Genomic DNA, 12,592 nt, shown 5'->3' on the forward strand with positions numbered 1-12,592 from the left:
AATAGGAGATAAACATAATTAATAAACAAATAAACATAATGAGATAATTATAATTAGTACTGGCAACACAATGTTAAATAAATTTTTATAATAATGCTAAAGAGGTAGGTGTCCATGGGATATTTTAGATATATTGGTTTACTGCAGTTTATAAAGTTCACGAGCGGATCCATTTTGTCAGCATGTAAAAGTTCACTAAGTTTAAACTGTATGTGGACTTACACTTGACAGAGATCTAGGCCGTAGGAAGAGAGTCGTTGCATAATTTTCTGAAACTTTGGATATTGATGTTTATCTTTAATTAGAAATCTTTGAAATGCCAGGAGGTCAGTTCTTGGGGATTTTATGTGAATATCCTCAGTTAAGGGGCATGAGAAAACGTAGTGATCAGGAATTCCCTGTTCCCCACATATGCAGATGTCAGAATTTGCCAAATGTTTTGCGTAGAAATATGTGGGGAAGGCTCCATGTCCTGTTATAAAGTAATTTAGGGAAGGATTCGAGTTCAGAGATGCTACGCTTACATTGGGCATCAAGTTATATGTGCGTCTTCCCTGTGGAGCATTGTTCCACAAATCTTGCCAAGATTTTGAAGCAAGTTGTTTTAGTTGGTACTTGAAAATTGAGCGAGGCCACGGAATGATGATTTCAGTACCATCTTTGATTAATAGCTGCTTCTTTGGCTAGTTCATCTGCCTGATCATTACCAAAATGGCCACTATGTCCTTTGATCCATGAAATTTGAATTTTGTAGTTTAGGATTTTTCCAAGAAGAGAATTTATGTCGGATATCAATGGAGAGGAAGGTAAGGGATTTTTAATAGCTAGAATAGCTGCTTGGTAGTCAGATTTTATGCTAAATCCGTTGAGATTTTTGAGAATGGCTATTTCAATCGCTGCTTTTATAGCTGACAATTCCGCTTCGAAAACACTATTATTATTATGGAGATGGCCTTTCCATTTGATGATATTTGAGGGGGTAATTTGAAAAAAGACTTCGGAACCAACTTTTCCTTCAATTTTTGATCCATCAGTATAAGCAATTGGAGATGAACTTGAATTTTCTTCAGACGTGGGGAATATTATTTTACTGAAGCAAAGCGCTGGATGGATAAGATTGGGGTTAGTTTTCTTTTCATAGTTGGATGGCCAAAAGGTTTGGTTGTTGAATTCTGCGGCTTGGTTAAGTTGAAGAACTTTCATATAGGTGCATTCCATTTCTGCACTGATTGATAACGGAAGAGTACGAGCTAGAGTATCAAGTGCTATATTTGAAGTTGTGCGATACGCCCGAGTAATGCAAAAGGTAAAAGGCCTTTGAATTGAATTTAAACATTTCATCTTTCTTACTGTCATTGGTTGTGCCCAAATTCCGGCTCCGTAATTTACCATTTTTGAGATGACTGTTTTTAGAAGAATACGTGTTATATAGGGATTTAAGCCCCAGTTATATCCATGCATACGTCGTAGGCCGTTAGCTATTGATGTTGTACGAAGTTTAATATTTTGTAGATGAGGAATCCAGGAGAATTTTTTGTCGATTGTTAAACCGAGGTACTTGATTGTGTTCACAGATTTGATCTTTTGATTGTCAATTTTTAGAGCTAAAGCTTTAGTTATATTTTGTGCTGGTTTATGGATCACTAAGACTTGGGATTTACTATGTGAAATTTGTAGTTTTTGAATTTTGCAAAGTTGGTTAAATAACTGGAGTGTTTCGTTGCAATTATTCTGTAAAATGTCTCTGGTACGGCCACTTGTAATAAAAGCTACATCATCTGCAAAAGCTACAATTTTTGAGTGATCTGGCCATGGATAGGCAATGATGTTGTTAAAGCTGATATTTCAGAGATCTGCACTTATGCAAGACCCCTTAGGACATCCTCGGACTTGATTACGCACAATTTCAGTGTTGTTGTAAAGAATCATACTTTTCCTGTTTCTGAAGTAATCTTGAATAATTAGAAATAAATTTTGAGGGCACTTACAGGAACCAACGCTTGTAAAACTGCTGGCCACCATAAAGAATCAAAAGCTGATTTTAAGTCGAGACATATTATTGCAGAATGAAGTTGGTTGATTTTATTGTTTCTGACTTGTTCAAGAGCTGAATTGCATGACTTGTTGAAAGTAGGCTTCGAAATCCAAACTGCTTATTGCTTATTAAGTTTTTGCTGTAAACATGAAATTTTAGACGACCAGTAAGACATCTTTTCAAAACCTTTCCCAGGGCTGGGAGAAGATTTATCGGACGATACGATTTAGGTTCATCGGAGCTTTTATTCTCCTTATTGAAGACTATTATATTACCAATTTTCAGGCAATCAGGAAAGGTAGAGAGTTCTATACATCGATTGCAAAAACTACAGATTATGTCAGGATGGGCTTGATTGATTAATTTTATAATGTGGTTATCGATGCCATCTGGGCCTGGTGTCTTTTTTAAAGCTATGTTTTTAATTATTTGCTTTATTTCTTGTTTTGAGAACGGAATATCGTTGTCTGTTTGTGGACTGTCATCGCAGGTACGGATTCTGGTTTGAGTAGGCGAATCTTCAGCTGGATCATCTTTTGGAAAGACAGAGTCAAGAATCTCATTTAGGGTTGAGAGAGTGGCATCCTGAATTTCAGCAGAACTTGAAAGCAAATTTGAGGAAAGTTGGATTTGTGACGGTTTAAATATTTTACTGCTGGCGATCTTGTATAAGGTGCCATAAATTTCTTTATTGTTTGAACAATATTTTTGCCGACTTTTTAATTTAGATTCGAGAATCATCTTTTTGTAGTTTGCATTTTCTTTTTTGAATTTGAGCCAGGCTTGGTGTCTTAATTCATCGTCAGTAATCGATTTCATTTTCCATTTCAATGCTCTCGCCTTATGCTTTTGAGCGCGTAACTCTTTAGTCCACCAATTTATATGAAAGTAAGGTTTTGCAGATCGTATTGGAAAGGTATTTTCACATATTTCTTGGATTTTTTTTTTATAAAATCTTCTGTAGCTTTATTTAGATCTTCTTTTGTTGCACTTAGTTGGAAGGAAGAAGTCATTGGAAGTGCGGATTGTTGAATTTGCTTAATAAAGTTCTTTTCTTTATTTTTAGTAATTTTAAAACGTGTCATTAAAACTGATTCTCAGTTATCTTTGATTTCAAAAGTAATATATTTATGATCTGAGTGGGAGTTGTCTTCTTCAATTTTGCGATTTGAAATCGAATTAATTAGGTGATGGGAATAAACTACAAGATCTAACCACCCTCTCCCATACATTGTTTCGAAAGAAGGTAAATCCGAGGCTTGGTTATGAATGACAAGATTATGTGAATTGAAGAATTCCTCAAGGGACTTTCCTCTTGGACTTGTGGCTTTGTAGCCCCAAAGCTGGTTGTGTGAATTGAAGTCTCCATAAACAAGATGGATTCTAAATCTTGAAGCAAAGGAGAAATATCCTCGGAGGGAGATGCATAAATACTTGAAAAAGGAAGTTGAGAGTTGGAACTATTAAGACTGATTGTAACTAGGTCTCTTTTGGCTGTAATTAGAATTGGGTGCCAGCTATGATTAAAACTGATGATAGCTGCTCTGGGATGTTGATTAGGGGACTGAGGAGAATATTGAAAGACATTCCAAGACGTTGGAATGCTACTTACTTTCCCTTCGATACAATAGGGTTCTTGGATTAAACCAAAGTCTTTATGGTTATGAGTTCCATTACAAACCCTCTGGTGGGGCATTAAAGTCTTAATCCTTTCAGATTTTCATTTTTTTTCTTTTTTTTTAATTTATCTTCTCGGCCCACCAGCGGCCGAGCGGTGACGTCGCTGAACACTGGTAGTTTGGTCCGAGGTTCGAATCCCGAGGACGGGCTGGCTGCATGGGTGTTTTCGTGCTTTTCCCCATGTGTAACGTGTATACGAGCCAGTTTTCCTTAAAATGTCCTCCACGAAGGCACCCCTCCCTTAAGGCAGATAGCCCTCGAGTGCTTTGCCGCAATCTAATAAACCAAACCAAACTAATTTATCTCCTCGGTTCATAATGGAGTAAATACAATCCTAGTGATAATGCAATTCAAATCTGATGAAACTACAACATTTTATTCATCAATATCAGCAGACATTTCTTTCTGGTGATATATAAATAACAATAAATACTAACAAAACATAAAACGATTAAAGCGCATCATTTTGATTTATTTTCTCTTGTTTTATTTTACTTTTGTATCACGTGACAAAGCAGGAATGCCATCATATTCGATAAACTAGATCATTCCTCCCTTTTGCAAAGAAAGGAAAAAACAGTAAAGAAAGTAAAAACTTAATATCCGTCTCAGCTTCAAAATTTAATTAACCTCTTATATTTATTTAGCTAAATGTCCGGAGGCCAGATGTATGTAAATTCTCTTTCACTTGAGCTCTTCAACTCTTAATATTTAAACGTAAATAATTAAAAATAAATTATAGGAGGCCGGTTTTGAAATATATTCTTCACAATAAAGGACACTTAACATTAAATTAGCTCATCAATACTGTTACAGTAAAAAAATGAGCTTAAAATTAGAAAATTATACTTAAACAATTTGCACTTTGCTTTCAATTGCTATTAAAATAAAAATGAAGAAGGCATTTTATGAATATATATAATTTGAAAAAAAAATCATATTTCGTATTAACTGAGAATCTTTATTTACAGTTGAAGTTAACAACTGCATTAAATTATCTCTAAATTCTTTGAAACATTTCCGTATTGCATTCTTGTCACATGCCGCCGATTGACAATATTTTTAATAACTAGCAGAAGTAACCAGTTAAGTTAGATTGAGAGTAATGCATTTCAAAACTTAAATATTACGATTCGTAGTCATACATTTTTCGGAATGATGCGATATGCAACTCACATAAAAAATTTCGATAGAAGAACAGCTAATTCTTTCTCATTATATCAGCAACAATATCACGCAGTTTTCAATGATTTTCATCTTTCTAATCAAATGGCCGTAAAAGCTCCTCGAGTTCCATCCGATATTTCACCTATATTCAATTTTAGGCGATTAAATGAGGCAAAAAATTGATCAGAAATCAATAATGCGAACAAACAAATAAACACACTAACAAGCATTCTTCTTTATATATGTAGATTTTTGTAAAACTTACAACTATTTGATTAACAAACTCTTCGATTTGAAAGCGAGCAGTAAAACAAAACTTAGCAAAATAAAGCATTATTATGTCTGACGAGCAAGACTCGGAAATCTCGGAAACATGTGCGCGAAAATTAGTGTTTTCGGAGTTTTTAATTCATATTTCAGCTGATTAAGGTCGTACGAATATGAGAACAGTGAAAATGGCTGCACAAGAATTTTTTATAATCGAAAATAATGTATTTGATATTTGGTAATAATGCTTTTTACTTCCTTGTACGAAGTAAAAAAGGAAGTATTGTAATCGCGAAAAGCTTCAGGCAGCATATTTCAACGAAAATATCCACTTTGACCGGTTTCGAATGCAATTTAAGAATGTTTTTGTGTGATATCTGTACGTAAGGACAGAATAAAAGACTCTTTTCCGAAAAAAAAAATAAAAAAAAAAATAAATAAAAATAAAAATAAAAAACTGCTTTAAAATTAATTCTGAAGAGAATTTTTCGTGGCGTCTGTACGAACGTATGTACGTACGTGCGTACGTACGTATCTCGCATAACTCAAAACGAGTAGCCTCAGAACGTTGAAATCTTGTATATGAGATAATGTAGCAATGTACTATAACATGTAGATGTGCACCTCGGTCGCGCTATTTTGGTTCAATCGGCCGCTCCAAACGTATATAAATATATTTATAAATATATCCACTCTGTTACCCGGCTCAGTGATCTCAGTTTCTTTACTCTTATATGTTGGTAAATTGTACATTTTTTGCTTTAAAATGATTGAATTATGTGGTTTTTATCTTCCGGTTAAGGGTTTTATGCCTTTAGTAAATCTGTATGCAATATTTTTAGAATTATCAAGAATTTTAAAATTGTTTAAGTGCCGCTAAGCCTAATTTGATGGCGCCCATTGCTCTTGTTTACATTTGAAACAGCTGCGTAGCAGATTTGTTGCCAATCTAGAGAAACTTAGCTTTGCAACAACAAAGATAACACCTCGAAAAAAATCCTGAAAGCATTAAGCATGATTAGATTTACTTCGTAATTTTTAATACAGATAGTTTGAGTTTTTATAAATTTTTGCCTTGTCGCGAATTGAAAACTGAATTGATTGAATGAGAAATACTCAATCGTCTGTGGAAAACTGTTTCTGTTTTGTTTTGTTTGCTTAATTTCTTTTATACATCGTTCTAGCTTTATTATAGTATTTGAATAGAACATGTGGCAACGATTAGATAATTCTTTAAATGATATAAATTTTGTGCATTCTAAGTTATAATATGAACGAAATATAATACTGTTAATTAAACCTAGCGCCAGAGTGTCGCTATGGTAAACAAAGTGAATTTTAAAGAATTCATTTATTCTATTGTGGTTTATGCACTGTCGGCGAAGTAAGTTTAATTCAATATAATAAGTTTAAATGAAATGCAAAAAAAATGCGTATAATTTAATATTCCGTACAAGGAAGTCATGTGGTTTTTTTCATTGTAAAACTTAAAAATCTTTTATTAACAAACTCTTCGATTTGAAAGCGAGTAGTGGCAATACTTCTTGAAAGAAAGCAGACTGATATCAACGCCGTGCGAGATTATTGACACTCGGAAAAAGGAGGGCGAAAATTATCGTTTTTCCAAGTTCTTAATTAATAGCTCTGATTTTAGCTAATTGTGTTTGAAGAAAGGAAGACGTCGACCATTTGCAGGACCCCGAAAAGAACTGTAGAAAGTTTGGTGACGATAGCTATAGTAGTGACTGAGTTATTTAGCCAACAAACCCACACACACAGACCTTCTTCTTTATATATACATATGTAGATTACCGATGCGCTACATTGCTTTGGCGAGTAATTTAAGATAATTTATGACAATTTGACATAATACTGATACCTTTTTTATTTATAAAATCACGGAAAATTCAATTTTGTAATTTTACTAAACTAGAAAAATTACGGCAGCGTTTTCATGTTTTTACAATTCATCGATTAAAACAAACACGCATATATCGATGACTTTCCGCAATTAAAATCGCCTTGGAAACTGCACAGGTTACACATCTGACAACTCACGGAGCAAATTTATTTTATTCTGCATGTAGAGGAAAAGGTGCCAGAAATACGCCCTCTTCAACTTAAGTATGTCCTTTCCTCAATCTTTTAGACTTATTGCACAATAAGCAGATAACTTCCGAAAATGAAGCACTTACTCTTCTATCTATTCTACGCACCGCAATGTTCTGGTTATTTGAACGCCAAAATCCTCATAAGCGTTCGACTGTGAAAGAGCTAATTTTCACGCTTCCGAGCGTCCTCTGATCCTATTTGATACGAGGGACTTTTATAATTCTTTTTCTCTATCTATTCCTTCTTTTTATCATTCTTTACTTCCTCTTTGTTAATTTTTTTTTATTGTCTCTTTCAGTGCTGAGCCAGCAGTATGAAGTAAAGGTATACGACGAGTTCGTGATTCGAGACAACACGGCTGTTCTCAAGTGCCACATTCCAAATTTCATGAGAGACTACGTGACTGCGACTGCCTGGTTCCGAGATGATGGACTCGTCATTCATGCCGATGGCACTCAAGGTAATGTAAAATGAATGCGCTTTCTTTTCCTTCTTTTGAGAGCAAAGCTCTTGAAACTCGGAATCATGTAACGGATGAGATTAATAATTAATGCTTCCCGCATGGGAGAAAACGTGGGTTCATTCTGGCATCTGATATTAAGGCTATTTTTTCTCAACTTGTTGGGCAGGGTGTTGAATCCTTGTGGTTTAAAACAGATCCTTAAATATTGTGTTTAATAGTATTAATGGAGGTACTGAACACAATAGCTAAAATCATAATGCCAAATCGGACTCTTAAACTATTAATTAATGAAAACGAATATTAACTCTCATACGTATTTGCCATGGCGAAATAAGGGCGAATGGTAGGCTGAAGTAGACTGAACTTTAAATGGCATAATTCTTTTTCGAGTTTTTGATATAAAAATAACATTCCTAGAGAATTATGTGTACAGTTATGTTTTATTTGTAGCTCATTTTCTTATCTGGGTTGGAATGTACTTTTTCTTTCTTTGCATCAATTCCATTCTTGCGTCGGCCTTGGCTTATTTAATTACGGTAAAGCACTCGAGGGCTATCTGCTTAAAGGAAGGGATGCCTTCGTGGAAGACTTTCTAAGGGAAACTGGCTAGTATACACGTTACACATGATTAAGACCGCAAACACGCCCATGCAGGTAGCTCGTTTGCCGGGATTTGAACCCAGGACCGAACTACCACTATTCAGCGACTTTACCACTCGGCTAATGGAGGGGGAGTGTTCTCGGCCCCTGCGGAGGCAGTGGTGGGGTCGGAAAGAAATTGTAAATTATACACTACTGTGGTGGCCAGTATAAAATATGCGTACCTCTTGAGGTAAGTGATGGTTTAATCTGGAATATGATATAAACAACGTTTTGTAACAAATGTTGATAATAATCAAAATATTCAGTAACTTTAAATTTGTTATTGTTTAAAAGAAAAAGCAATTTTCCCGCCCAGATGGTACAGTGGTTAAGGAAGCCTACTACGGTACCGAAGGACTCGGGTTCGGATCCCGGAGAAGACATGGATGTTTGTAAATGTACAGTGTCTTTGCGGCATATGTGCACTCTAAATATATGTCGAGCCGAAAGTCATCTCCTGTGGTTTGGTGGAAGGGGAGAGAAGTGGAAGCCGCTCGGACCCCCCTCCGGGGTGCCGTCCCTCAAAATTGCGGTAGAAGTTCAACCTCCTTGAGGTTCTGAAGATCTGCCAACACACTAATTTCTTCCATGAAATAACATGGAAAAAATAATAACAACAAAAAGCAATTTTTGCTATTTCCGATGAGACTGTTACTGTTCAAAAGCAAGGGAAAAAGTTAGAAAAAAATATCGTTCAAAAGCTATGTAGTCAGCTACAACTAGCCTTGCCCACATCTGCCATATTACTCGACTTCTTATACATCGTGTGTAGTGACACTCTTCCCCGCTCTGTCACAGCACACCATATGTAGTGATTGGTAATTAACTATATTTGCAATATTCAATGGACCATCAAGTCTGTTATGCATTTCTCGTTCTTTAAATTGTGATATTCAAATCAGTTCAAATGTACAGTTTTGTTTGAAATCTGTGTTCTATAGGTTTTAAATGCAAACTGTCGGTTATATAACTGATAAAAAGTAGATCTTTGCGCAACAGAAAATAATAGTGTAGCATAGTTTTTAACCAGCGTCTGTCCCAAGCACATTTTTGAAGACCACCCATTTCAGTTAAGCTTGAAATTTCACAATGAGGCATGGATTTAAAGTCTTACCCCTGTTTCCAAAGAATATGACGAAACTTCGGGATACTACGAAGTAAGTAACACTTCGAAAAATTTAATTCGGAAGTTATATAGAGCAGCCGTGTAGCCATAACACAGTTTTCCGTGTGTAGATTATAATAATAGTTTCTTCAAAATATAGCGACATAAAGTTTATCTAAATTTAACATAAATTTAAACTTTTGAGAGTCTAAGTCTGGGGTTCTGCTGATCTGGCTTATACAGCTGTTGGCAAGACAGGATGCTAAATATTTATTCTTTAAATTTAAGGTGTGTGCATGTGAAATTTGTAGATGAATTAATTTATATTGATAGAATCTACACAGCACGAACTGAACAGTTCACAAGACAGACAGTGCTCAACTTGACATGAAGTGAAAGTGGCACCAGAGATATATCGAAATAACAGCGACTGCATTTACAAGCTTAAGCGTGATGTGATAAAAAAATGATAAGGCTGTAATGTTGAAGAAGAGGATTATTGCGAGTTTATCATCTCTACTTTACCATAGCCTCCGTACGATCGCCGTTACATAGTTTTGTAGAGTCATTAGGTTTTATGAAGCAGGAGACATAAAAAAATGAGCAATGCCCTCGTCGTAACTCGAACCTGCTCGCTGATGCGCGCTGAGTGTGCTAATCGTTACACGACCAAGGTGTGTCCAAAAGAGGGAGAAAATACCCTATATACCTTTATATACCCCCTTTTAAAAAAGGACTGGGGATTAGAGGACACAGTTGCCGAATCCTGGTGGTGAAGAATCATTATCCACCAACGTTTTAGTTCGGACGCCACTATAGAGAGATTAAAGTATTTTGAAACAGGAGAAATGAGAAATGAGCAATGCCATCGCCGAGAGGGACCTGGACCTCTCGAATTTCGCACCTAGTGTGCACTACGTTACACCACGAAGGCATACTGGAAGGAGGGAGAAAATACTTTATAATGTATATATATAAGAAAAATAAGGAATATGTAAAAGATTAAATTAGCAGAGAAAATTAATGCCCTTCTCTATTCTAAAAATAGTAACCTCTATTTGCACTGCGTCATTTCGAGAAAAATCTGTCATATGACTCTTACGTAATTCTGATGATGTAAATGAAACTTAAACTCCAACAGCCAATAGTAATTTTACAGCAGTATTAACCATCCAATCAAAATGCATTGAGAACCAAAACTATCTCAGTCTGAATAAAGATTTCACTCTGAACATAACACACTTGGTTTCAACGCTTCGGCCTAGCTGGACTGCTGTCTATTTGCTTCTTCTTTCTTGCTAAAAAGTTATCAAAAATGTAAGATTTTTGTAATAGGCACAATTAATGTGCCAACTGGATTGCCGCCACAACATGTTTACTGAAATAAAAGTTAAATTAAGTTTACCTTGACTGCCAAATTTCTTATTCATTGTGGATCGTTGTTTCAGCATTCTAAGACATCAAAATTCTAGCTGTTTATTACGAATAGAACCGTCTTGGTTCTATACTACGGAAAATGTACTATATACATGTACTATATATATATCTTTCTCGTAAATACTGCATAAAATAGACACTGGCACAATATCGATCCAGCATAAAATCGTCACCAACATGGGATAGTCACAGCTAGGATCGACATCGACAAGCACTCTACATTGCCTACAGGAGGTTTGTATTTACCAATAGCGCATAAAATTGGTAAATACCAATAGGGAAAGAATATGAATAAAATTCTTACGGATTTTTGAGTTCTCATGGCGATCGCACTTTAGCAGAAAACTAATGATATTGTGTAGTATAGATACTGTGCCATATTTTCCACAAATTCATCCACCTGTAGTATTTTAAAACACGTATAATTTTCTTTTCTTTTAGGAGTAAAACGTGTCTTTATTTACAATTATAATCAATAAGAGCTAAAATTAACTTTCAGCATTTTATCATTCTAATGGATTTTGTGGGTAAAGTCAAAAATCTTTTGACTATCATCAAAAATGACAAAGCTATTCAGCTATTCTGTAATTGGATTATAGCAAAAGTTTTTAATCCATCGCCAGCTGAATTAACGTTTTTATCAAACATCGGGATGGAATAATTTGCAGAGCAAACACCGTGAAATATTTAATTCCTCAAAAAATGTCCGCCCTATTTTAATAATGGATGAATTTGCTTTCGCTATACATTCAGATAATTAAGTTTTCTTCCACTAATTAGACTGCAATTCGCTTTTGTCAACATTAAAAAGGTCATGCTTTTATTTTAATATTTCTTTTTTTTTCCTAATAAATTTAAAGGTAGTCACATTTAATGGATAAATAAGATTAGATTTTAGTAACTCTGGTAGATCTGCTAGATTTGAGAAAATCAGTTGCGAATTTGTAGATAACACTATGAAAATGTCTAGTATTTATTGTAAATTATATGTGTGTCATCCAGCGATTTACCCTAGTCAACCATTTGACTACTAACGTGATATATATGATCCAGTAAAAGTTTGAAAATTACTCCTGGGTTAAAAATGGGGCACCCTAGGGGGTACGGGTCCAAGCGCAGTCCCACCCCTCTCCCCTTCCACAAAAACCACTCGAGAAGACTTTCGTCTTGCCGCATATTTAGAGTGTCTCCAAGCCGCACATACACTGTACATTTACAAAATATACATGCCTTCTCCGGGATTCGAATCCCGACCTTTCGGCACGGCATTCAGTGACGCTAACCACTATGCTGGTTCGGCCGGCCAGCCACTAAACCAAAAAAGTCTATACCGGTTGGACCATATACGAGTTTGAAGTAATGAAAATTGAATATTCCACGATTTATGTTCAACAAACCAACTGAGAGGTTAAAAGTTATTTTATTATTCTTTTTTCTCATTCCGTACTGTTCAAGTAAGCATGGCTATATTTTTGTAAACTTCTCTGTTATGCATTTGCTGCTCAACTAACTGGGAAATTTCTTTTCTGTCTTTTATAATAACACAAGATGCTGAGATTTGATAGAAAAAGGCATTCTAATCCTTTCCTTTTTTCACGTTGGTTCTACCATTGTTTCAAAAGTATGTCTCTAAAACCAGCTAAAGGTAGCTTTGAAGACTTTTGCGAAGAAAGTTTTCTGAATC

At 35.3% G+C, this 12,592-nt stretch overlaps 1 protein-coding gene across 7 annotated transcripts in view; it reads left to right on the forward strand.

Annotated features, from left to right (window-relative positions):
• Window positions 1-12,592, forward strand: part of LOC118184793 (cell adhesion molecule Dscam1-like) — a 1,226,874-nt gene that overhangs the window by 510,390 nt on the left and 703,892 nt on the right. For 6 of the 7 annotated variants that reach the window (XM_085823248.1, XM_085823249.1, XM_085823251.1 and 3 more), the window contains exon 3: window positions 7,560-7,721. In XM_085823248.1, the coding sequence (XP_085679374.1) occupies window positions 7,560-7,721 (162 nt within the window). Of the gene's footprint in view, window positions 1-7,399; window positions 7,722-12,592 lie in introns of those variants that run through there. The other variant, XM_085823252.1, reaches the window with a different exon arrangement.

The sequence above is a fragment of the Stegodyphus dumicola genome, chromosome 9 (genome assembly GCF_044657685.1).
Source record: "Stegodyphus dumicola isolate Sdum_Otavi_A_Nest chromosome 9, ASM4465768v1".
NCBI classification, from domain to species: domain Eukaryota; kingdom Metazoa; phylum Arthropoda; class Arachnida; order Araneae; family Eresidae; genus Stegodyphus; species Stegodyphus dumicola.